The sequence below is a fragment of the Pezoporus flaviventris genome, unplaced genomic scaffold (genome assembly GCF_033815535.1).
Source record: "Pezoporus flaviventris isolate CSIRO_AGI_PZ_B2104156 unplaced genomic scaffold, CSIRO_AGI_Pfla_v1 ptg000031l, whole genome shotgun sequence".
Classification (NCBI taxonomy): Eukaryota; Metazoa; Chordata; class Aves; order Psittaciformes; family Psittacidae; genus Pezoporus; species Pezoporus flaviventris.
The window spans coordinates 36,579,421-36,604,668 of record NW_026892579.1 but is presented as its reverse complement, the minus strand read 5'-3'; the positions used below and the strand labels follow the sequence as shown (position 1 = coordinate 36,604,668).

The following is a 25,248-nucleotide window of genomic DNA, read 5'->3' as shown; positions in this document are numbered from 1 at the left end:
ATATGGCACTTGCCTTTCTCTGTTGACTACATGGGAAAATTAGGTCTGTCAGCTCTGAATTTAGTTGTCTCAATCACTTGCTGCTCACTATATTATAGATATTGTAGTAAACCACCATCTACCTTTATGTCACATTCACAGGAAGTCTGAATGTGTCTTAAGTGTTTCTATATCCAGAAACAAAATTCAGAATTATCTACAAACACTGCTAGGATGTCTCTGCACAGTTCTCATAAGAGTTTGTCACTTATGCTGTAAACATGCTGTTCAGAAAATTTCCATAACTATAGTTTAGGTGAACAAAACAGTTAAAATCATAAGTAGCGGTGACAGAATTCCATCAGCCAATATAGGACTACAGAGGCAGCAGCTGATGTGGTGGAAGGGGAGAGAGGAGGAAGGTAAGGTATTTTACCTCTTCTTAGACCAAATACAGTTTTCTGTTAGAAAAGGGTGAATCCTGGGAAACTCAAGTACCTTACTGGCATCTCATTGCCCATTCTTTTTGGCAAAAGACAGTGAATTTTGGATTAGATTCTGAGAGGATATCTGTAATATACAATTCTTACGGAAAACACTTGGATATTCGCTGAAACCATCTTGGCGTTTTTTGAAATCACGTCTTTGTAGCCTCATCATTGATAGACTAAAGGGCTTGGAAAATACAAAGGTATCCTAAAGAAACACTCCTATAAATCTCAAAATGCCAATTTAAAATAAAATAATTAAAAAAAAACCCAAACAAATGTTTAAAGATGAGTCCCCAATTCCGTGCTTGTATTTCTAGACAGAAACAATATTGATTAATATTGAACCAATATTAATGTGTAAATGCTTAATATTATAAAACAATGAACCGATAGTAATGCTTAAAATTCCCAAGCAGTGGCCACAATATTCTCTTTGAAGTTTCAGTAAACACATTGGATCTCTTTAAAGAACAGGTATCTATCCATCTATCTACGAACAGACTTGAAAAACCCTTATGTTCAGCACCACCACTACAGGAAAGATAAATCTTTCCAATTTCCCTTATATCCCAGAAAGAAATTGCAGATAGATGACCTGTGTTACAATAACCTAGCCTGTAAATTGCAATATGAATGGGAAGGAGTGGGAGAAATGGCTGCTTTTGGAGTGCCCTTTCTCTGTTGTGATACTGCTTCTGAGAACCTTTGGGTTGAAATCTGAAGGGTGCATTTGATTTGTAAGGCAAACTGAAGTACTTTCTCCTGAGAAGAGCTCATTTCAGGTAGTTGGGTCCCAAAGACTGCTTCACAAAGCTTTTCTGTTATAGAAAGAAGTCTCCGTTGGAGGAGCTCCTGGCACAAATGTTCTAAGCCACAATTTAGCTCATATCACATGAAGACATTCAGGATGGCTTGTACTCCAGGTTTTTCAGAATCTGCCAGGGGCAGGAAGAGTTAGGGTGATTCCAGACCTGAGGAAATTTGATACATTCATCAAATCGATCACACATGATGTCTCAAAAACTATTGCAGTTTACTTTTAAAATGAAATAAAGCTACCACATGGACCTAAAGATAGGTGTTCTACCCATTTTCACATTTCTTTAAGTTGTAGGATTGTTTTTAAAAATCTGGTAGTATGTTTGGGTTTTTTCCTTGACTTGCATGAAGAATTGGAACATGTAGTTCTGAGCTGGAAACCTCAAGGTTGTGGAGTAGAGGGGCGAAACAGCTTAATACCTTCTGGTACCTCTAGTTCTTGTGTAAGAAGTTCAGATCTATTTATTACAAATGTTACTTATTTGTGGTTGGTTGGCTGGTTGGTTGGTTGGTGGACTACTTAAACATGACTGTGGTGTTAGCTCGTAAACTTGTGCTGTGTTCTGTGCTCAAGGTATTTCCTATTTGCTGCACACAGACAGTATAATTTTTTAAGAGTATTATTTAAACATTATTTTTGAATTCTCTAGAGTGAGATTGGTCCTGATACTGAGCTTGTTTACAACAGGACAGATCAAGAATAACTTCATAGAGCTACATTTATGTGATGTAGTTTTGCACACATAATACTTAAATTTTCCTCCCCTTGAAGATCCAATTTATAAGGTCTCCTTCTAAACCTTTCAGGTTGTGTCCAGAAACTTACATGTGACTTCAAGCAGTTAGTAGCGCTCTTTATTTTAATGTTTAAAGTTAGGAATATACTTAAATATATTTCTGGTGTAGAGGTTTGCACACTTAGCTCCTTCCCTACAAATAAAAGGCCTTAAATGATAGTGTGAAATATCTGATCCTTCAAGAGCAAATAATACAATTATAGGTTTATGCAGTGTAAAGAATTTATTCACCTTTGATGAGACGGATTATAGATCTCTGCCATATGCAACTTCTGTTGACACAAGCTGAAATTCTGTAGAGGACGTTGGAATGCTTAAGGAGTTCAGAGTCTGAACTGAAGGCAATAGTAAGAGCATCATGGAAAGCATTCAGCACCACATCTGATTTTAATGCTGCTTTCTTCTGAATCTATTTTACATGACATGGGGTTGCTTGCTTGTGCTTTTAATCCACTAACCCTTTCCTTCAGTGTTAGCTGAACTTGAGATATTGGACCCATTGTAATGTCAAACTGTTTCAGGGCTTAAGTGTGACTGAACCTTTCTGTAGTCTTGCCAGAGCAATAGGTCTGGAAAGGAATCAAGTATCTCAGCAGTGCTGCTTTGGATTCTCGCAGATTGCAGTCCTCAAGAAGAGACTGTAGAGGTTGCCTTTTCTGTATTTCCATGGTATTCTTCAGCCTGCAGGTAAACACTAAATGGATCCTTGATTTTGCCTATTTCATTTGTAGTCTGGCAAGATCATACAGTAAAATTAATTATTGCTGGAATAAGATAGATTGAAGAAGAAATTCAAAGCAAGTGCTGTAGCCTTAGAACTGTATTCCTGTTCTCACTCAGGCTCTCTGTAACTACTTCACTACCAATGATCTCCTGGTTTTGGCACAACCGTGCCAAGAAGCTATTTGGTTGTGTGCTGTAGTGCTTTAAAAACCAACATTATTTGCAGACATAACAACCTGATATTGTTATTGAAAGTCTTCATATCTGGTATATGGCATTTCTGGAAACGTATTCACAGGTTGTGCAAAACCAATCTCTTTCTGTTCTCTCTTTGAATTCCTTTGCCTTTCACAGTGCTACTTCAAAGATTGCATTGTCCACACTGTACAGTTTACACAGTGACCACAGACTCTGTATGAAACCTTCTTAACACTACAGATGTAATGATTCTTAAAAATAAGTTTTCTTGGTCAGTGTTAGAGGTTCCTATTTTTCCTCTTGTGTTTAGAGTGCAGCTCTAAGGACAAATTTTGATCACCCTATTCATTTGTAATTCCTGCCAGGCTTACAGTTTTTGTCCTTAAAGAGTGAACACAAATGGCATCTTTTGACCCTGAAAAGGAAAGGACCTTATTTGGTAGCTGTAGGAGTTAATTTTCCACTATTACAGTTCCTTCAGGAGATAATAAAATGAAATTAAATAAAATTCCAGATTGGATTGATCATTTCTTCTGATCCATATCTATTTTCATGAATCAAGTTTGCAGTCTTGGCAAGTGCCTCAAGTCACAGAAATTTTGTTTTACTGAAATATATAAACAACAACAATAACAAAGCATTCTTTTGAAACAAAGCCGCTGATGTATAATCAGCATACATATGTAATACTGAATAATTTTATTATTTATTTTATTTCTCATTTTACAGTTCTCAGAACAATTCTATCTTGTTCTTTTGTTACCTGTATCACATATGACATAGTCCTTTTAATACCATGAGAGATACTTTCCTTTCTATGAATTAATATATTTTACAGACATTTTTTGACCTGGGGAGTTACCATTAGCGAGCTGGAAGGCAAGGAAGGTGAAATCATTTCATGGAAGATGAAGAGGACTAATGCTAGGAAAGAAACCACTTCACAGACTTTGGTAAAGCATGTTAAGTAGTAATTAGGAAAGGCCACTGATGTGTTTATGGACTTAAGCTGGTTTTGGTCACTGTTGTTGAAATCCTCAAAATTCTTTGGCACATAAAGGCTTCATGCAGAAAGTACTGAAAATAGTCAGTTACTAACATCATATATGTCAAGTATCCATATCACTATACTTGGGTTTTCTTTATTCTACTTTTTTTTCCCAAGGAATCCATGTCAGATATATTCTCTGTGCAGTAAATACTACTGTTTAAGCAAAAATTTGTGATGGCTCTGTAAAAGAAACTTTTGCCAGTTAACAGGATTGGCAGCTCAAGACTTAATGAGGTTTTATTAGGTGAACTCATCAATCTGATAGTTATGTCATTCCAAAAGCTAAATTTTGCAGGCTATATCAATAGGAAGAGTAAGTAGTAGTGTTGCTGTGACACTAAAAACATGACAGAGGAGCTGAATTTACAATTGCAAAAAACAAAAAAAAGCTAGCAGGCATTTTCTTCCTTGTGCTCTGTAGATATGGATGGATGACTGATGGTAACAAGGGAAAGGTGTGTGTGTGGCGTGAGTACTTCCAGTCATCTAACACAGGAGTGTTTGCAAAGCTGACCAGCCCCATGTCAGGCTAGGCTGTGTCTTTTTTTTCCAAAGCACATGTAGTGAGATCCCTTACTTATCATACACACTTTTAAGGTATACTGTGCAACTGCTTTTCTTCTGGTTTCTACTGTATCAATGTATTGTTTCAACAACTGCGTCAGCTTATGATAGAATTTATGTATAAACAAAATGCATTTGCTAAACAGTTTCTTGGACACCATGTAAAGCACTGGAATGAATTTTTTACAGAAGACTGCCTTTTCATCATCTGCAATATTTAAAACATCATTCAGCTTTAAAGACTGTCATCCAACTGAAAGTTAGAAATTGTTTCTTTTCCTGTTCCAATATGTTAAAACAAAACTTTGCCCTGAGATCATTAAGCACAAAATATATTTTAAAAAAGTAACAGTGAAAATATAGAATGATAGATAATTATTATCACATCATTAGGAATAAGGCTGGCGTTGGACATACTAATGTTTATATTTGCATTGTTTGTTATGCAATGCAAGCAGTCTGTGGATGTCCTTATCTGAAAATACAGACAGAAAAGGCAACTTTTAAGTGAAGAGAAACTGAAATCTTTTCTTGGGGCCAAGGATCCTCCTGTATTTGATGGAGTGAGATCAGTGTTTCAGAATAGAATGAAATGGAAGTTCTGCCCCTATCTGTAACTCAGGTACCTGGGTTGAATGTGAGAGGTGATGCAGGAGTTCAGTACCATTTTTCCTTTTTTACTAACACAGAAGGGTAGAAGCTAGACCAGAGATTGCTTTGCATAAGCAATGCTCTTGGACCTTCTTCTGAAGCTCTATCACATTGTAGAAGGAAACCTCAAGAACTGCAGTAGACTGAAGGGGGTCATTCTTCTGGGAAAGAGGGACATGCTGGGTTACTGTCTTTGCTCCAAGGACACTCTAACCATTTTGTGAATTGACTGCTTAATATTAGGCTACGAAATCAGTCCTGGGAGCAGGGGTCAGACACTACATTCCCCTCTTTTAGGCAAATGCACTTGTATAATATGTATAATAAAGACAGTATGTTTTTGCATGAATAGCATAAAAAAAACACCTAAAATGAACACCTGCATCTTACGCTACTCTTATGTTTTCTGCTTCCTAGTGGAGCTTGTAACCAGTTTACCTTTTATTGGGGTGACTAGTGAACTTTTGGGGGAGATATGTTATTGAATCCACTCAAACTGAGAGCTTTTACTCAGTCTTCCAGTTCTTTAGCAAGTGACCTACTAAACAAAGCATTTTACCTGTCAGATTGCTGGGTGGGGATGAGCAGGGGAAATGAAGGAGGAAGCAGGAACTTTTTCCCTTGGCTACAAATTAAAGCAAGGCAATCAGAGTAACACTTTATGGGAAGCCTTTTTCTTTCAGGTGTGTATTAGAGCATACCTATTGGATTGGATGTCTCTGGGAACTTCTGTGTGAAATCACCCAATGTCTAGAATCCTTCAAGGCTTAAGTGGTAGATGGGTGGAGAGCTTCTTAAGGCTGAAGCTGTTTTGGCACACATAGAAGCAGAGCCTTGAACAGTGGACCAATGTTAGAGTTTAGGTGTTTCCTAGGTTGAAGCCACAGATGAGCATAGACGTAGTTGTATTGCCAAGAGAGATAGAAATATGACTGTTCCTTTCTATACAACATGCCACATGAGAATTCCAATATGAAAGGGGTGTAGAAATTGCTTCTGCTATTCATAAGATATATTTTTAAGTAAGTGATTCATGTTGAAATGCCCATTAAAGATAAGTATGAGTTTAAGAACAAATATGATTCAATGACCGGAGGGTCTTCTGACACAGAATTGGAAACCGTAAGTTCCAAGTGTAAAAGGGAGTACAGGACTTACATGGGGGGAAGGGAGGCGGGGCAGAGAAAAGAGTGCAGAAGGAAATAAAGAAATGACTAGTAGGTCAGCATGGGAGTACTGCAGAGGGCAAGTGAAATGTGCTGTTAGGATTTCTTCTGGACAGCAGGAAATGAGAAGGATGTGAAAGATGCAGTCTAGAATCTTCATTAAGCGGAATCTTTAAAATAATAATAGGAAGGCTTTAAGATGATAGATAATTTTACAGTATAGCTGATCAGGATCAGAGCTAGACAAAATACCCACACTGCCCAGAAATGCAGCACAATACAGGTCTGTTGTTTTATTTCTCCTCCCTAACATGAGAGCATTTTCCTTCAGTTCATGATGTGATGTAACTTACTGTGTCTTTATGCTACACTGATGGAATCTTATTCTCATTAGGAGAGTCAGAACTAGGCACATGCAGAGCACTTTTAAAGACCCAACCAATAGCTGTACACTCCCTGATACTTTTTATAATATGGAAAACTGGGATTATGAAACTTTATTTGATATGTGGAGAAGATACAAACAGCAGTGAAACAAAATTACTATTTAGAAATCATAGAATCATAGAACTGTTAGCATTGGAAACGTAATAAAAAGCAATAACAATGTATTCATAAAAGAAAGAACAATTGTCCTTTGGCAAATATATTTTTTGCTTGAAATACACAAACTGCACATCACTGAGAAGACAGGAAGTGTGAATACGATGCACACAGTTTATCTGAGTTTTAGGAACAGATTTGATGAAGTTCCATTTAATAAAATGATTTTGAATCATAAAACATAGTACAGCAGCAGACAAAGGGAGAGAGGGAAAAATTCATGCTGGGTAGGTTAATTCCATTGGCTATTAAGTAGCTCAGATATTCCAGTGTGCAGAAATTTCAGTTAATGAGACTAGAGACTAAAAAATAATCATACAAAGTGCAATTGAAAGTGAACAATATTTGATGGTTTCAGTATGAATCAACTGATGAATAATTGAAGAAAAAAATTAAACCAAAAAATCATTTCAGGCAGAGGTAGGGGTATTGACTTTGTCTCATCCATATTACTTTCACGAGTGAACTCTGGCAAAACAGATTCCAAGCATCCTGAGACCAGACTCAAACTCAGGTTTTATCTATGTGTGTGTGTATTTTGGAAAACTGGCTATTGTGGTTACTTGTTTGGTTGATCCATTTTGTAGTTTGTTGTCTCTGTGAGGCTAATTGGAGTAAGGGTTCCAGCAGAGATGTTGTGCACTGAGATTGTGCCACACCGTTTAGGTACTCTCAGGCTGACTACAAAGCCACTGCCATCATAGCATGTAGTTATATTTTTAGTCAGAAATATATAGAAATATATGTAAATATGTAGGTGGTTACATTTGTTCAGCAAAAGTTTTCCTTTTATGAGATACAAACTTTGATCATTATTAGAGTGCAGATCTGAACAGCAGTGGGAAATCCCTCATAGAGGAACTGACAGTTTCTAAGGTGGTGGCACTCTGTGTTTTTTAGGTGGACAGGTAGTTGGAACAGCCTTACTGGAAATATCTTAGCAGATGCAGTAGTGACAGAAAAAGGTTTTTAGATCTGTTACCATAGCGTACATTTCCTGCATTTGACAGGTCTCTAGTACTCTGATCTTACATTTCCAAACACACAGGCCATCTGTACAATGTAATATAGATGGCAAATAAGCAGAAGAAAATAAAAATTCTTTGTAGCTAGCTAAAAGCTAGCTGCACCATTTTATAATTCTTGAGGTCCATGGTATTTTTGGTAGTGACTGACTGGAGTAGCATCACTAAAATAGGTTCCTATTTGCTTTACTCGTTCCTTCTGAAGCTACGGCTAACGGTATGCATTCCATAGATCCCAACTTATAGATTCGCCTGCCTTCTTCTCTGTCTCTTCAATCACAGTAATCAAAGACTACATCTATGTGAGTGAATAAAATAGACCATACTCCACTCATTTGAGTTCAGCAGTTGAGTGGATTGAGTCCATACAGTTAAGCTTCTACCTTCCAAAATAGGATCACCATATTCAAACTCCTTGGGAATGGACCCTAAGCAGCTTCTTTGAACTGTGTCTGGAGACTTCTGGAAGGGTGTTAATTCACTCAAGTGAAAATAATTCCAGGGCTTCAGTAAAAGTATAGTGGCATAAATAATCATATGCCACTGCTTGGTCTGCAGTTCTGTCCATAGCTGGTTTATTACAGAATGACTATGATCAAATAGGCAAAGCACCTTTGTATTCACTTTTACCTTATTCGATGGAGTATTGCTCAGCCTTTCCTTTCGCGAAAAGATGGGGAATGAGTGAAATGTGGATGAAGAAGCCAAATGACAGAATACGGAAAAAAGGAACAAACCTCCTAACAAAAAGGTTTACGTTTCAGATGAAGTCTGGAACGCATGTGCTTAGAAGTCTTTGTCCTTCCAGATCCTTTGGCACCAAATTCATTGAGGGAATAGAATGACAGGAAAAAGAAATTTCAACAATATTATATTTAGCAGTTCTCTCATCCTCTAAAACATCAGTCATGCATGACTCTGTCCCCTCTGCCAGTCAGGTCAGATTATTATCAAAGCACGAATAGGCTTCCTTTGATAATCAAACACAACTAAAAATAAGTAATTCAACTTTCAATGGAGATCAAACACATCCAGTAATATATAACTCTCTCCATGTAACTCAAGCATCTATCCTATCGAAAACATCCATAATATCCCATCCACACCAACCTTTCCCTATATAACTTTGTCTGCACCTAAAGACAGCTCCTTTTGGGTAGCTTCTTTATTCCTTCCTCTCGGCAATTCCTACTGTGTTATACTAAAGATATTGTTCAGCAAGGATCAGTTTGAAAGTTTTAAGTAAAAGCAATCGGGATAGGATTAATCCTATCAATTTAATTGAGAACCATTCAAGAGAAATAGTCACTTTTAGGGAATAATTTGGCCAAACCACTTTAGACACTTTAGGATTAAATAAATCACATTCCAGGATGTATGGTTCTGTCCACTGCCTGATCTAGATGCCTAGATCATATGGAGACATGTTCAATATGGACAACTGCATTGAGTCAAAGGTCTGAGCTGAAAAACAACAAAAAGAGATTATTTATCGCTATAGTAACAGTTTCCAATATGTCTTTCACAGAGATTTGTACGTGAAAATGAAAATGTTAGTTAGTGAACTGAAAATGTGTTCTTCGGGCTGCATTCTTTCTAAAGCAATGATCATGGAGAGGCGTATAGGCAGGGGTCACGGTCTCCTAAGCAGCCTTTGGAGTAGCCCCATGAGAAGCTCCATATCAAGAGCTGAGTGGGTGTTCTCCCATCGGTGCAGCTGGTCCTCTGCTCCCCTGCTGTGTCCCTGCTGTATCACAGTATCTGGAGAAGAGCTTTGGATTCCTCATTGCCTGCTGCCCTGCTGAGCTGTGGAATCCTGAGAGGAAGCAAGAAACTGCCATATTCCACTGAGTCATTGTAGGGCTATGAGACAGAATATCTCCCCTCCCTCATACAGACTTCCTGGGAAGAAAAGGTAGGATGATATGAATACCAGTCATCAGCTAAATCTGTCTCATTATCTACCCAGACAGAAGTCAGGTTAAACCAGTTAAGGGCTGCCTGAACTTAGTTCTCAAAGAAGCATGGACCAGATGGGAATGACTGGCTAAATTGTATTGCTCTTGTAAACCCAGCATATCCTCTTCTGATCACAGCAAGTTCCTTCTCAAACCTAAACATATGCCTTCGTATCAAATATTGCAGATACTACAATCCAAACAAGCAGGCTTCATACCAACCAGGGACCTTATCTACTTGAAAGGATGCCTGTAGGTAACTGAAAAGTATTTTCTGCTCCTTCTGTAGTGAATCCTCAGCATATTCACTGCCTTTTGACTTTTTGGAAATAGTGTTTGGCTGTCAGGATGAAAAGACTGGAGATTGTAACCAGAAGGTTGCGGGAAGTGATTATTCCCCTTTATTCAGCATTTACACTGTTGTATGTGGAACATAGATCCAGTTTTGGGCTCATCAGTGCAAGAAAGCCTTGAAATACTGGAGTCCAGTGGGGAACAACCAAGATCAATAAAGAGCTGGAGCACATGATGTACAAAGAGAGATTGATAAAAAGAGTTTGTTCAATTTGAGGAAGAAAAGGCCATGGGGAGATCTTACGGCGACCTTCAGCTACTTGGATGGATGGTAGAGGGAAAATGGATGTGTGCAGTAACAGAATAAGTGGTATCAGGCACAAGCTGTAGCAAAAGAAATTCCATTAAGAAATAAGGAAGGAATTTTTCACCATGACTTACCATGCGGGTGGTCAGTTATGAACAGATTTCCCAGAGATGCTGTGGTGTCTCCATCCTAGACAAAACTGGACTGACAGGACAGGTCCCTGAGAATCTGCTCCAAGGTGGTCCTTTTTTTGGGCAAGGTTTGGACCAGATAGGCTGCAGAGGTCTCTTCCAACCTCAGCTGCTCCATGATGTCATGACACCAGTGCAATGTAGATGGCATGTGAGATACTCTAAGATTAAAAAAAAGGCAAGCAGCACCTTGTGGTGAAAAGAAAAAATCTTAAATGGAGTATATCAGCTTAAGTCAGAACCTAGAACATTTGTCTGTCCCTTGAAGCAAAATTACCACAGTCATGGTGGTCTTGTCAGAGTAGTTGTCTGATATCTTCAGATCCTTTTCCAAAACTGTACTGATACAGGTAGCTCACAGAGACATAGGATGGGAAAACGTGGATGAATAGAAATGACCTAATTTTTAAAAATACATTGCATCCTCATTCATCTGGTTTATCTGATGTTTTCTCTCTTTATCTAAATTCCTGACTGATTCTATGGTATTAATAAGAATAATCCAAGTAAAAACATCTATATTCTACCAATACGTTATATGAACATCTGTAGATTAAGATGCTATTTATGCAGGTATGACATAGAAGCATAATAATGGGTAGTAAGAATAGCATAAGCAAATTAAAAAAGAGCATTTCAGAACATTGATTACATACAAACACTTGTGCATTTAGATGAGAATACACTGATTTGTACAGAAAACTAAATCTTAAAAAAGTTGCTATGCCAAAATAATTTATTAGTGTTCATTTTTTTCTATTTAAAAATTGTTTTAATAGTAAAATGAAGAAAAAAAAAGTCAAGAAATGCTTCTATATGTCAGCAGTCACTCCATGATAGGAAAGAAATTCAGATCTCTAAGGATCCTTTTTAGTCCCTGGGGGGGGGGGAATAGTACTTAATTCTCCAGTGTATAAAACCAGATAAAAAATGGAACCCATAATAGTTGAAAAGATCAAAATGTAACTGGGAGGAGCAAGGAAGGGGGGGGGGGGGGGGGGGGGAAGAAGAAAATAAAAAATCACAGTAAGACAGCAAATTATGTACAGTATTTAAAAGTCTGTATAGGCTTGCTCTGTGGTCCTCACTCCTACTTTATAATACTGAATCAGGCTGTGATGTGCCATCTTCTATAGCTCAGACCTTCCTTGCCATGCTTAATGATTTCTACTCTTCATTTACTTTGAGCTTTGGTTATTAGTTGAATACTATAATTATTGTAGGAGAGTCTAAACAGCAAATCCCAGTATTACAACCGTTATAAGTAGGTATAGGAGGCTGAAGGGGAGTATTAATTAAAAAAATAATATAATGGAATAATTAGAGTGCATCAAGTATACTTATCTTTTTCTTGTGACTTTCATTAAGTCATATAAGGTCCATAAAGGAATCAGGTACTGTAAAAACAAATTGCTTAGGTCTTCACCTAAAGTACTTGAGGTGTAAAAGAACTTCAGGTACTTATGCAGAGTTGAAGAAAGAATTGCACATAGTTGGCTTCCGTGTTCAGTTAGTCCCTGAAACAGACATATTCAAAGGCTTGGGCTCTGATCAAAATCCTATGTAAACAGGAGTGTTCAGACTTTTAGAGACCTTGCTTAGGCCCTTGGAAAGTTACGTGTTCTCTGTTTCTCCAGTATGGAGTGGAGTTGTAGTTGAGAGCTCACTAAGATTTCCAGCTCTTTAGTTTCTTGCTCATCAGATTTTCCCAGAGGAGGAAGCAATGTGCAAACAATCCCCTGCCTCATACAATGCTGTAACTTTCTAATATTTGGGATTCATTTGTGCTAGTGTCTTCTTGAGAAGCATTTCTCATAGGTCAGCTATCATAGATGGTAATGTGGAGTTGTTATGCATTCACCTCACTTTACAGCTTCGAGGGAGAAAAGTGGTGGTGCGGTAGTATCATATGCTGAGCACTTAGGAGTTGACAAATGGCGGTAGCAAAAACAGTGAAGCATTATTAAAACAGGCAGTGCTGCCTGGATAATGAAATCATCCATCTGGGCAGGAAGCTTTTATGACCACATATAAGTTCAGCTTGTTAGCCATCATGTTTTCCTGTGCTTGGGAGAAAGTGAGTAATTGGATATATGGACCACAGATTTGGGAAGTCTTGCTTGTGAAGTCTTTGGGCTTTGGTAGGAATGTAGCTGCTATTACTGAAGTATCATTGCCTCTCTCTGCAGAATCTCTCAAACTAAATGCTGTACATTTTCCTTTTCAAAAAGAAGATGCTGTTTTGCATGACTCCCTGCACTAAAAACAGCAAGCCATTTCTTTCACCAAAAAAAAATAAATGGTTAAATATGGATGTGTTAGGAACAAAGGGAGGAAATAATCAAGGACGTAGAGGCTGTAGTCGTTATTCTCCAGTGACTCCTGGTATGACATGGAAAGAGTCACTCAACTTCTCTGTGTCTCAATTTCCCATCTGTAAAATGGGATTAAAATACCTACCTCACAGGGGTGTTGTGAGGCTTTTTGAAATAGTGTTTGTAAAGTGCTTTGAGATCCTTGGATGAAAGGTGCAATAAGAAACCAAATTATTCACTTTTTTTAGTGCAATACAAGAGTGCACTTCTGTTGAGATGGCTAAAGTCTTCCAGCTTTTTATAGTTATTCCACATACTCTTCACTTAATTCTTTTCCTGTCATTTGTTATATCTGCTGGGAGTTGAACAAATTTTGCAATGAAGAATACCTAAATTGTCATAGTATTGCACAAATGAGGGCTAAATTAATCTTTTACAATTGTGTTGCAAATTCCTAGTCCATGCAACCTGAAAGCTAACGGAAAAAGGATATATGATAATTTTGTGCACTTTTCATAAACTGGCTAATTTGTGTCTTTTGAGACAAACTCAGCCTCTTCGCCAATTAAACCAATATGTTGTGGGTCAATGGTTACAAAAGTTATGACTTACAGAGAGGGCAGAGTAGGTGCTTTAGTCCTGCATGTTCAACAATCAGCCATTAAACAGTACAGTACAAATGTAGTTGCTGAGTTAAAGGTTAAATATTAGGAATCATAGAAATGGGAAACGAAAGCAGGATTAGATTTTGCAGAGCTAAATCAATGAAAAGGCATACAGGTTCACATGAAGCTGCTAGGCTAACATACTTTCTGGAAGACCCTTAAGTAATACACAAAAATTCAGTACTAAAAATTTCAGTTTAATAAACAGGTGACGTAGATGCTTCACTAGAGCAGGCTCTGTATCCAACAGACAGTTTTTGAGGAGATGACATAGTATACATAAATATCCTTTTCATTAAAATTAACTGCTTCATGGAGATAAGAAACATGAGCAAAACAGTTGTTAAAAAAAGAAGGTGCAAAAGAAGGCCAAAAAATAAAAAAAGAGAAATAAAACTTGATTAAAGTATTCTGTTTTCCTGCCGCTTTCATCTGGGATTCATGCATCTCTTCTTCACTTCCTTCTCTTCCACCACACTTTTTAAAATTGGAAGGGCAGGAGAACTGAAAAGGATATAACCAAACAAACAGACTAAAAAACATTATAGCTAAAGCTTTCACCCAGATTCACCTACTGAAAAGGATTTACATGTCTTCACTCATACAGCATGTGATTCGTATTTTGTCTTTTCACTGTTGCGGAGGCAAATTATAACATACTCCTCGCATTGGTGATCATTTATATGACTCCTATTCATATAAAAACAAACACAAAACCACTTTTTAAAAAAGAAAACCCTTAAACTTTTCACATTGCAAAAGTTGGCCTAGAAGAGTCACTGTGTACCTGCACAATTCTCTGGATGACTTTTTCAAATACGTATTTTTCCTATTCTTTATTTCATATCTTTTTAGAGCTAGATTTGGGCTGATTTCACCAGTGTTTGTAGATACCCTAAACTTGAAGGCACTGGCAATTTTTTTGCTATAGCTTGCTGCTTCTTAATTACTTTGATGTTCCTTCTTTACATCTTACTGCCCACCAGACGTGGTTACAAGAAGCACCCCACAAAAGTAGCAGTTTCTACTGAAAAATCTTCTTGGCTTCAGATTTTATCCTTGACATTTAAATGAGTTTGGGATTTGTTTGCACATGTCACTTCAGAAAATTATCAGTGTATTAAAATGTTTGCTTCTTAAATAGCACAAACTATCCAGTAATCCTTAACTGCGTACTTCTGTGCAGTCATTCAAGATGGACATTTTTCAAATACGAAGTGCAAGTGGCATCCCTTACCTCTATATTGAGAATCTGATACTCTGATATGAATTATTATTACCTTGAGAACAAAGGAAGCTAAAATAAAACCACCTTTAATGATAAATAGGTTACTCACTATTGACTTGGAATATCTTGTCATATAAGAATACCATATGTCATTCACAATTATCTTCCCTCCATATTCAAGTAGATATCATACATAGTATTTTACCATTAGAGTAATTTTTTTTCCTCCTAGATGTAGCCTAGTCACCTATCAGTTCTGCTGCTTAACTACAGCCTACTATCATCCCAGGATCCCTAACCACTGTGTAGAAAGAATACTATCTTGTGGCTGAAATATTAATTATTGTGTTGTTGAGCTTTGTATTTTAAATTCTGATTTACTATTTTGTCCACTGATATAAAAATTATTTTTATCAAAAATTATTTCCTGTCACCAAAACATTAGTGTACAAGCCACCTACTACCTGAAATTTCCCACTTTGATTTGTTTAACCCAAAACATAAAAGTCACACTTTAGAAAATGCTATGTGTTTAGGTGTACTAGTGTTGAAAATACATTTAAGCTGAAAAGATGCTATCAGAAGTTGATGGACTAGCTCTTGAGCGGGTGTTAATTGTCCTAGCTGTTATGGCTTCTTTCAATTTGCACCAGCTGAAAAAATGGCCTAGCGTGTCAATGTAATGACAGATTTAGGAACTTTCTTTTCCAGTTGTGATGCAAGACATTAAAATACTGCTTGAGTAGCTGATTATCAAATTATAATTTATGAGACGTTCATTAGTAAATAATGATGAATGTACATGTGATTTAAGAATGGGTCTAAGAATAACATAACTTCTTAGTGAACGTGAGATATCAGAAAATGCTCTTTGGATGATATTCATCTGACCAAATACAGATATTCTTAAGGTAGGCATCTAGTCCGAGTCCTTTTGTTGTCAATGTAGAGAAACAGGCACTTCTAGTACTTACTAATTTTATTTTCAAGGTGGAATCTTAATCAGATCAGGTGGACTGCATCCTTAAAGTGTCTGCTTCTCTTACAGACTAAGAACAGGAATATCAAATAGCTTAAATGGATGTAGATGTCTGCCTTGCTCATGTCTAAAGTTAGGTGAGATGAATCTCACCCTCAGGGCATCACATTGGCTCCATCTTTATTAAGTTATCCCTTTATTATTCAGTAGTTGCTAAAACAAAGCAAAGTAAGATGTGGCAACTCTGCACCATTATGTTACAATATACAGGACTGTAGATAACATGACTGTATATATGACCATATAATTTGGGCAAGCGCATTTACCTAAAATTATATTGTGCATACAAGTGCTTCTGTCTTCCTTTCATGTAACAGCTCTTGTACAATTCTTGCTTCTCCACAGTCTGCATAGGTAAACTGAGAGATTTTGATTTCTGCTGATGGATCCACTAAGTAAAAATGCCATTTTGATCTTTGCATAGTCATTGCTTATCTAGTACTAATGGTGTATATGGTGTTAAAAAAGTGACCATTTCCTGTTTGGTGTATATTCTTTCTCTTTTGGTGAATCATGTTCATCAGTAAGAGAATAAATCCAGTAGTACTCACTCCTTTGCCATCTACCATACTTACAGGACATACAGGAGTAAGAAAAGTTGGAAACATAGGGAATTATGTCATATTAGGAATGTGATTGTAATAAACCCCATAAAACTGTAAATACAGAAGTAAAAGGAGAAACATAAGTATTTATGCCATAATATTTAGCAGTAGCAGTAATTAGCATTTTGCTTGTTTTTTTCTTATCAGTTTTGTGAAATAAATTCATGCGAATAGCAAATAAACAAAAATAGCCTTATGGACTATAGAGAAATTCACTTCACATGGGCCTTAGTGTTATAGAATTGCTGTATGATTAACAATATTTGACATGCAGTTTGTTTTCTATCCATGTGATTGCAACAACAGTTCCAATTGTAGCCACTTTTTTCTTTTCTTTTCCTTTTTCTTTCTTTCTTTGTTTCTTTCTTTGTTTCTGTTTTTTATGCAGAAGACCATCAAATGAATTGTCACAATACTCGAATAATGCAAGACACAGAAAAAGACGATAACAATAATGATGAGTATGATAATTACGATGAACTGGTGGCCAAGTCATTGTTAAATCTTGGCAAAATTGCAGAGGATGCAGCATACAGAGCCAGGACAGAATCAGAAATGAACAGCAATACATCTAATAGTCTGGAAGATGATAGTGACAAAAATGAAAATATTGGTCGGAAAAGTGAGCTGAGTTTAGACTTAGACAGTGATGTTGTTAGGGAAACAGTGGACTCTCTTAAATTATTAGCACAAGGACATGGTGTAGTGCTTTCAGAAAACATTAATGACAGAAATTATGCAGACAGTACTTCACAGCAAGATAATAGGAATATGAACTTTGTAATGCTAGGGAAGCCTGTGAACAATGGACTTACAGAAAAAATGGTGGAGGAGAGTGATGAAGAGGTGTGTCTCAGCAGTTTGGAGTGCTTAAGGAACCAGTGTTTTGATCTGGCTAGGAAACTCAGTGAGACAAACCCACAGGAAAGAAATCAACAGCAAAACATGAACACTCGTCAGCATGTCAGGCAAGAAGATGACTTCCAAGGAAGAACACCAGACCGGAATTACTCTGATATGATGAACCTAATGAGGCTTGAAGAACAGTTGAGCCCCAGATCTAGGACTTTTTCTAGCTGTGCAAAGGAGGATGGTTGTCATGAAAGAGACGATGATACCACCTCTATTACTTCAGATAGGTCTGAAGAAGTGTTTGATATGACAAAAGGTAACTTAACCCTGCTTGAGAAAGCAATTGCTTTGGAAACTGAGAGAGCAAAAGCCATGAGAGAAAAAATGGCAGTGGAAGCTGGAAGGAGGGATAATATGAGATCATATGAGGAACAGTCTCCAAGACACCTTTCTGGAGATGACAGGAAGCCTAAACCCAGTGACGGCCATGTCAAAAAGCCATATTATGGTAAAGGTAATATTTCTATATACCGTATGTTATGTCATGAGAAAGTGTGAGCTAATGTGTTAAGTTTTGCATAGATATCTGAAATGAAGTTGTTAATTTCACAAAATGGAAAATTTATTTAAACTGTAGTAGTATGACATAATTGTACAATAGAATCATGCTACAATTATAAAAGCATTAATTCTGCAGTGTTAGAAGTATGTACAAATGATATGAATATCATTTGGCCAAATTAAAAAAAAAGAACTTTTAGGGAAACAAAACAGAGATCATGTTGAAAGAGGCAAAGATTTTTCTCATTTTTTTAATATATTTTGTAGTAATAATTAAAAAGCCATGAAGAGAATTATGTTGCAAACTGTATTGGAGAGTGGGGTTTTAGTAGCAGGTAGTCATTCAGCTATGAAGTGCATATTTTACAGATTAGATTGGGTAGGTGGCATCACAACTTATAAAATTATCATCAGAAGACAGTTATTGATGAAGCCTCTCCCATCTAAAATGTAGAATTGCCTGATAGATATTGAATAGTATCAGAATGACCGATAACATAAGATAGGGGCAGTGACTGCACATTAATTATCTTAAGATAGTAAGGTAATGGAAACCATTTGCTATGCAAGGCATGGTGTGGCCTGGGCTGAGATCAATAGCAATTTCTTTCTTATGTGCATTCCACTTCACTGGTTTCATTCCATTGTGGAAACAGTTAAGGTGCTGCCTTGATTATAATTCAATACAAAAGAAAAAAAGAAAAAGGAAAAAAAAAAAAGAACAGATTAGAGGTTACCCTTAGAATGACTTAATTTACCAGATTATGATGGTGATGGTGTGTTATATTACCACACCCCTCTTTAACTTGTCTACATCTGTACATGTAGGGCTGTGTTGTATAAAGTGTTCAATACCTCCTGAGACTCACTGAACACCTGTGATTCCCATTGACTTTAGTGGAAGTTGAGGACATGGTATTTCTTGGGAGATGCTAACCAGGGACTGGCGTTATCTTGTATTTGTTGTAAAAATACTTGGTTTCCTTTCTACCACTGAGATGGTGGGCATTTTTCTCCTTTTTGTAACTACCTGTTTTGAAAAAGTGATACCCTAAGATCTGCCTGTGTCATTGAGGTAGGCAGACAGCATCTTGGTCCAAAAAATGTTTTGATCTTTTTTTGCAAACCTTAAATTAATGACCAGTCATTTAGAAAAACATGCAAATTACTCATGCCAAACACTCTTCTGCAATGTATTTTAGCAAAGTTCTGTTTATTTTTAACAGAAATATATATTCCAGTGAGTGCTGTAGTAACTTTGGGTATTTGGGGGAGACAACTTTATTTATTTAGTGTATTACTGCAATAGCCATGTGGATTTTGTGCTAAATGTTCACATATGACCTGTTGTAGGTACATTTCCCTTTAAATAAATGCGCCTAATAAAACCACAGAAAACATGGCAAACCAATGTTAATTTTTGAAGAGCTCTTTTATCTCAGGTGTTGTCCAGCCCTTCCAGTCTATGTATGCCTGGGAAATCATTTATGCATATAGATCTGCTGTTTCCAAAAAGACTATATATAATTTCTGGCAGTAACAAAAAAATGGACTTCCTATTTCAGTAAATTCTAGAGGTTCTTTGAACCATCCTATCTCATAGGAGCTTCAGGCCAAATTGATAATAGGTCCAAACCTCAGACGAGGACTAAATATTATGGTAGTTTGGACCAAGAAACTTTGTGAGTGGATCACTCTATGCTTTTTTAAAAAAGGAAGAAACTAAAAAGAAACATTCCTTCATTACTCAAAAAAACATAGGAAACATTCTGGTAGTTGTTGAGAGAATCTTTAAATAACACTATTACTTATATCATTTGTTCCCCCCTCCCACATTATCTTCCAAATACTCCCAGGAGAGCTAGCTGCAGAGATGTATGATATGGTTAAGCAGAAACTTTTTGGGTACACAAGTTTGCAGTGAGAACTACCTCCTGACTTCAGGAATTCTGCTTTCAGAGATTGCTGAAACAACTGTTAAGGGACCACTAGCCCTTTTCCCCTGCCATTTAAAGCCTTCTAAACAGTCTTTCTTCTGAAATTTACGAATTCTAAAACCTTTTGAATCCTCTGACAACCTTCACTCAGACAATACTCCCATTGTGGCGAAGAGTGAGGAAAGGTTACAGTATTAAAAAAACTTGTGCAATGTTTCTCCCAATTAGCAGAAGAGAACTTACAAAAGAGTATCCAGTGTTTTGTATAAAGTTGTGAAAATTTTAGTCAAATGTCTTCCATTAAAACCAATGGGAAATTGTGCAAGTACAATTTTATGCAAGTTTTGAAATCATTAAGAATAGTATACAGCATCTTTTCTGACTCATTAGACCATAATGGCCCTTAAGGATCTGATACGTGCTGTAACTTGAACATGCAGCAGATTTTGCTTGACACTGTAGGATCTGAGTGTCTGGATCCTCAGTGGCTTTAAATCAGAATGCCTTCATTGACTTTGGTGGAGTTCTGACAATGTGGATAAGCTAAAGTTCCTCTAGTTTAACGTCTCTAAGAAGCCATTATGGTCTATTAAACATCTACATTTTTTGCAGTCCTTGAATATTGTTGTATTTACATAATTTATATTTCATTTACATTACTTATTCAGTTATCTAATACTTTTACACATCCCAAAGTACTTGACTTGAAGAGTTGCTTAGAGTTGTGTTTGTATGTAGCTGTGGGCTTGCTGTTCTAGTGGTCTCAGCACAGGCCTATCTGGCAGGAATTCAAATCCCTCCTCTGGCATTTGCTCCTTCTGTGGCCTTGGGTTTAATTTCTCGATTGCTTCAATTTCCTAACGTATAAGGGTACAGTCTTTCCCGGAGTGTTGTGATGACTGTATAGCACTTTGGAGGTAGATTTGTATGTATCTTTATATCATTAAAGAGCATGAAACAAAGAACTGTGTTCTACAGTCAACATGCAAGTTAACTAACATATAACTGTCATTATTAGGGATTCCATTTGCAAAAGATAAGATTTAAATACCATATTAAAATTTAAGAATGGAATTAAGACATGGAAAATCATTACAGTGAGCTAAAGAATTTATCTAAAATGAAGGTGTTTTGGAAGAACTTGGAATGTAAAAGTATAGAAATATATATACGTATATAAAATACCAGAGGGAAATCAAGGAGAAATAAGTCTGCAACTGAACATGAACTTGGGATTGTATTGATTCATGGTGAAAACAATGGGTTGTATGTGTATGAAGTACTGACATTTCCACTGATCGTACTGAGGGTTGCCTTTGTTGAAGCTGGGATGGAATTTAATGTAAGAAGGACTTAATGGAAAATAATTAGCAAACACTTATTTTCCAGAGACAAAAGCATAAATACTGAAGCAGAGCAATTACAAGAGCAGCATAAAATAATTGAGTATAGCTGAGATTGGGTATTGAAATGTAGATGGTCTAAAAAAAAAAGAAAGGGGTTGTTGGATGATCTTGAGCCAAAATGAGTATAGAGTTACAGTTACAGTATATTCAATTTTATTCCTTTAATACTAATATGAAAATCAGTAATAGTGTCCAAAATCTGGCAACTGTGGTCAAGATGAGAGGATGTAATTTATATCCTGTGCTGGACTGGAAGGTAGGGATGTTATTTTACAGGCGTTCTGTTAAAGAAAACAAGCTGATGAAGTATGTGAGAAAGTTCAAGTACAGGATTAATCTCACCAGCAGCTCCACTACATTATTGGCAGAAAGCTTTATTTTGTTGAAAAAATGTCTATTTAGACTTTTCATTGATTTGTAGACAGATGATCCAACAACATTCTAAAAGATCATTAACCTTTTAAGCATATGAATATTCAAGCATTATATATATGCAAGTTTGCAATGGCCCAGATTTACAAAGCAAGTGATATTTTCAGTAATTCTGGTTTCAGTGTTTCCCCCACCATAATTTATTGGAGAGAAAGAATATTTACATAATTTCTACCACTTCATGAGGAATTTTGAAAAAACAAGAGTTATCTCCTCAGTGAGCCTTGGAAAGGGATTTATTTGTGCTGAATCGTTGAATTTTTATCCTGAAGAGCTGGGTTTGCTACTCTCAGGGCACTGAGATGTTATAACAGTGCATTTGCGGGCCTTAATACATCAGACAAATAAGAATGTAAAAAAGGGAAACTCCAACTAAATAGTTTCCAAATGACCTTACACCCTTGAGCTCATGCTTCAGCAGAACATTGATTGACAGTGATATGGCTTTGCTATAAAAAGGTCATTTTCCAACCGCTGGGAATGGGTATCGCAGTGATCATAGGAGCCTGCAGTCTGAAAAGAAGATAATGGAATAAAAGTGACAGAAGTGTGTTCAGACATGGAAGGGTTTCTGTTGTTTTGCTGTTTTTTTTAATGTTTTAGTTTTCATAAGAACATTTACCAAAGAGTAAATGACATGATTAAATGAACCTTCTTACAGAAATGTGAAAAGCATCATTCACTTGACAAATTTGTTGTAAATTATAGATCCCTCAAGAACAGAAAAGAAAGAAAGCAAATGTCCTACCCCTGGGTGTGATGGAACTGGCCATGTAACGGGGCTTTACCCCCATCACCGCAGTTTGTCAGGATGCCCACACAAAGATAGGGTCCCTCCAGAAAGTAAGTTCACATTGTTTCATGGAAACTGGGGATAAAACTACAAAGATTTTTCTAGCATGCTTTTTAAACTTTTTATTTAAAAAAAATAATTTCATTTTTCAGTATGGTTTGTCGCAACTTTTAGTCAACTGTTCTGTGCTATATACCTTTTCCTTTCTTACATCATTTCCATTCTCTACTAACTTTTACACTGAAAGAACAACTTTTAAAGCTGTATTCTTTGATTTTAAGAAACCTAGGTTATTTTAAAATAGATTTATTCAGTCAACAGAAAAAAGGTTTCCTGAAGATGTGCACTGCTTTTACTTCTGCATGCCGATGTCACATCAACTGTCCCTGTTTTGTACAGGAATAATAGTAATGAAAAACTTGCACACCCTTTCTTTTGTTGTTGTTGTGTCAGAAACATAATTCATGTTAAAAAAAATTATATTATTAAAAATAACAATTTGGCATTCACTCAGTGTCACAACTGGGGATTTTGAGGAAACATCCCCTGTCAGTCACATGGGTGGAATTTCCTGCCCTGTCAGTGGATTCTCTGCAAAGGAGGTTCACCCATATGAGCTCAAGGTGGTTTGCCTGAAGGCAGGGGACTCAGTTTCTTGAAGTCACCTCTTTGGCTGGTGGAATCAGCATAGGTCTGTTGAAGGTAATTGCTTTATGCTGATTTACACCAGACAAGTGTCTAGCTAATATCCAGTTCTCTTTCATACCAATTTTAAAATGAAGTTATTCCATTGAAGCCTATGGACCTAAAATCCCCACTGTTCACCAGCACTCATACACCTAACCTCAGTGGATTTGTGACAGCGTAAAGAAAAAGTTATGAAGACAGTCAGGGATAAAATGGTCACTGGTTTCCAAAGGAAAGTAGGTTCTTAAGGATGTAAAAATGGAAGTAGATGAGCATACCAAGAGTGGCAGACATTAAAAGTCTCCTCTTTCATGGATATGGTGGCTTCTTCCAGAAGTAATGAGGAAATGCTTTAGGAAACTGCTGTAGCTTGGTTGATCTCTGATAAAGTAGAACAGAGTAATTTCTCCGCCAGTACAGAACGTAGTACAGAGTAATTTCTCCTAGTACAGCACTCTGTAATTCTCTGAAACAAATATTTATTTGGTTGCTCAAAGTTCTTTCGCTTTTACAAATAATAAATAAAATGCTCTTTAGAAGACTTTGTAAATCAAAGAAGAATATAGCTTTAAACTGTTTGCATGCTCTTGTACCTACTAAAATGAAAAAGGTGAGCTCATCTTTTTGTGTTTTTTTCTCCCCGTGATGTTGGCCTCGTGAAGCATGTTTCAAGAACAGCTTTGAATAGTAGAAATCTCAGAGTAAAGCTTTTGCATCTATGCACATTTTAGCACACTCATGATGGGGTGATGATGATGGTTATCTTTTAATCAGTGTATGTAGATAAATTCTCAAGTCTCTGAACAGCTTTTATTCAGTTCTTAACTCAGTCAAAGAATTCAATGACTTTTTTTTTTTTTGAAACTAAATATAGGCGTCCAGACTACTTCTTGTTTGAGAAAACCAGAACTTTGCAAGGGTTGGCTGGCATTTTTCTGTAGAGGGATGTACTGCCATCCAGCTCTGAGACATGGATTCACATGCGTTTCACATCACACAAAACTCCTTAGTGCTACCAAATAGTTCTTGATAATTTGGCACGTCAGCATGATCTTTATGATTTAGAGGAGTACTGCTCTGAGCAGCTTTGGGAGCAAGTTTTCCATCCAGCTTGCAATGGATGCAAATGTAGATCAGTTTACTTGCTTAAGCTTGTACTGCATTTCTCTTTTTTACATAGTTTTCATTTTTTTTTTTTTTTTTTTTTTCTTCTGCTATCCCTCAATTTTTTAAGTGCTTATTTTTAGGTTTTGGTCTTTTGAAAAAGAGTTCTATCCATTGCAATTTTCACATTTTTAGAGAATACAAGTAAAAGTTACAGGACCAGTTCTGCTTGTCATATAGATATGAATGATATATCTGTGTGGAAGTTGGCAGAACTGGCCCATAACTCAATTGGGCTGTCATATGGTTAGGGTTAAATTCTGTTGAGGCTTGTATTGAGGTTTGTTTCAAATAATTCAGTGTTCTATCAGTATAACTTGAGAGTGGATTTTCAGCTCTTGAGTTTGATACTGTATGTATAAAGCTATGTATTATGAATGTTTACATTTCCTGAAATAATTTTTTATGCAATGATTTTGTATTGGACAGTTGCTAGCTTGCCTTTTCCTGTTGAGCTGATCTTTGCTCAGTGTTTTTGTATGAAGAAGATGTTGCAAGTCATCTGCTTCACTGTAGCACTAGAGATGCATTTGTTTATAGGTTCTGTAACCCTCATAACTTTTGCTGTTGCCCTGTGTTAATGAGCATAGGGTCACAATATTTACTTCCCTCATCAGGCTTTATTAGCTATGTGTGTTGTGTATTTTGAGGAATGCTGGTTGTTAATGAATCCTGCTTTGTTTTAAAATGGTTTCATATATACTGGGATTTGATTTTTTTTTTTTCTTGTTTTCATACTCTGCTGTT

At 36.6% G+C, this 25,248-nt stretch overlaps 1 protein-coding gene across 17 annotated transcripts in view; it reads left to right on the top strand.

The window, feature by feature from the left end:
• Positions 1 to 25,248, top strand: part of MYT1L (myelin transcription factor 1 like) — a 308,892-nt gene that overhangs the window by 210,324 nt on the left and 73,320 nt on the right. For 11 of the 17 annotated variants that reach the window (XM_061460728.1, XM_061460729.1, XM_061460732.1 and 8 more), the window contains 2 exons: positions 17,058 to 18,035; positions 22,566 to 22,700. In XM_061460728.1, the coding sequence (XP_061316712.1) occupies positions 17,058 to 18,035; positions 22,566 to 22,700 (1,113 nt within the window). The remainder of the gene's footprint in view (positions 1 to 17,057; positions 18,036 to 22,565; positions 22,701 to 25,248) is intronic. The other 6 variants (XM_061460737.1, XM_061460726.1, XM_061460736.1 and 3 more) reach the window with 3 other exon arrangements.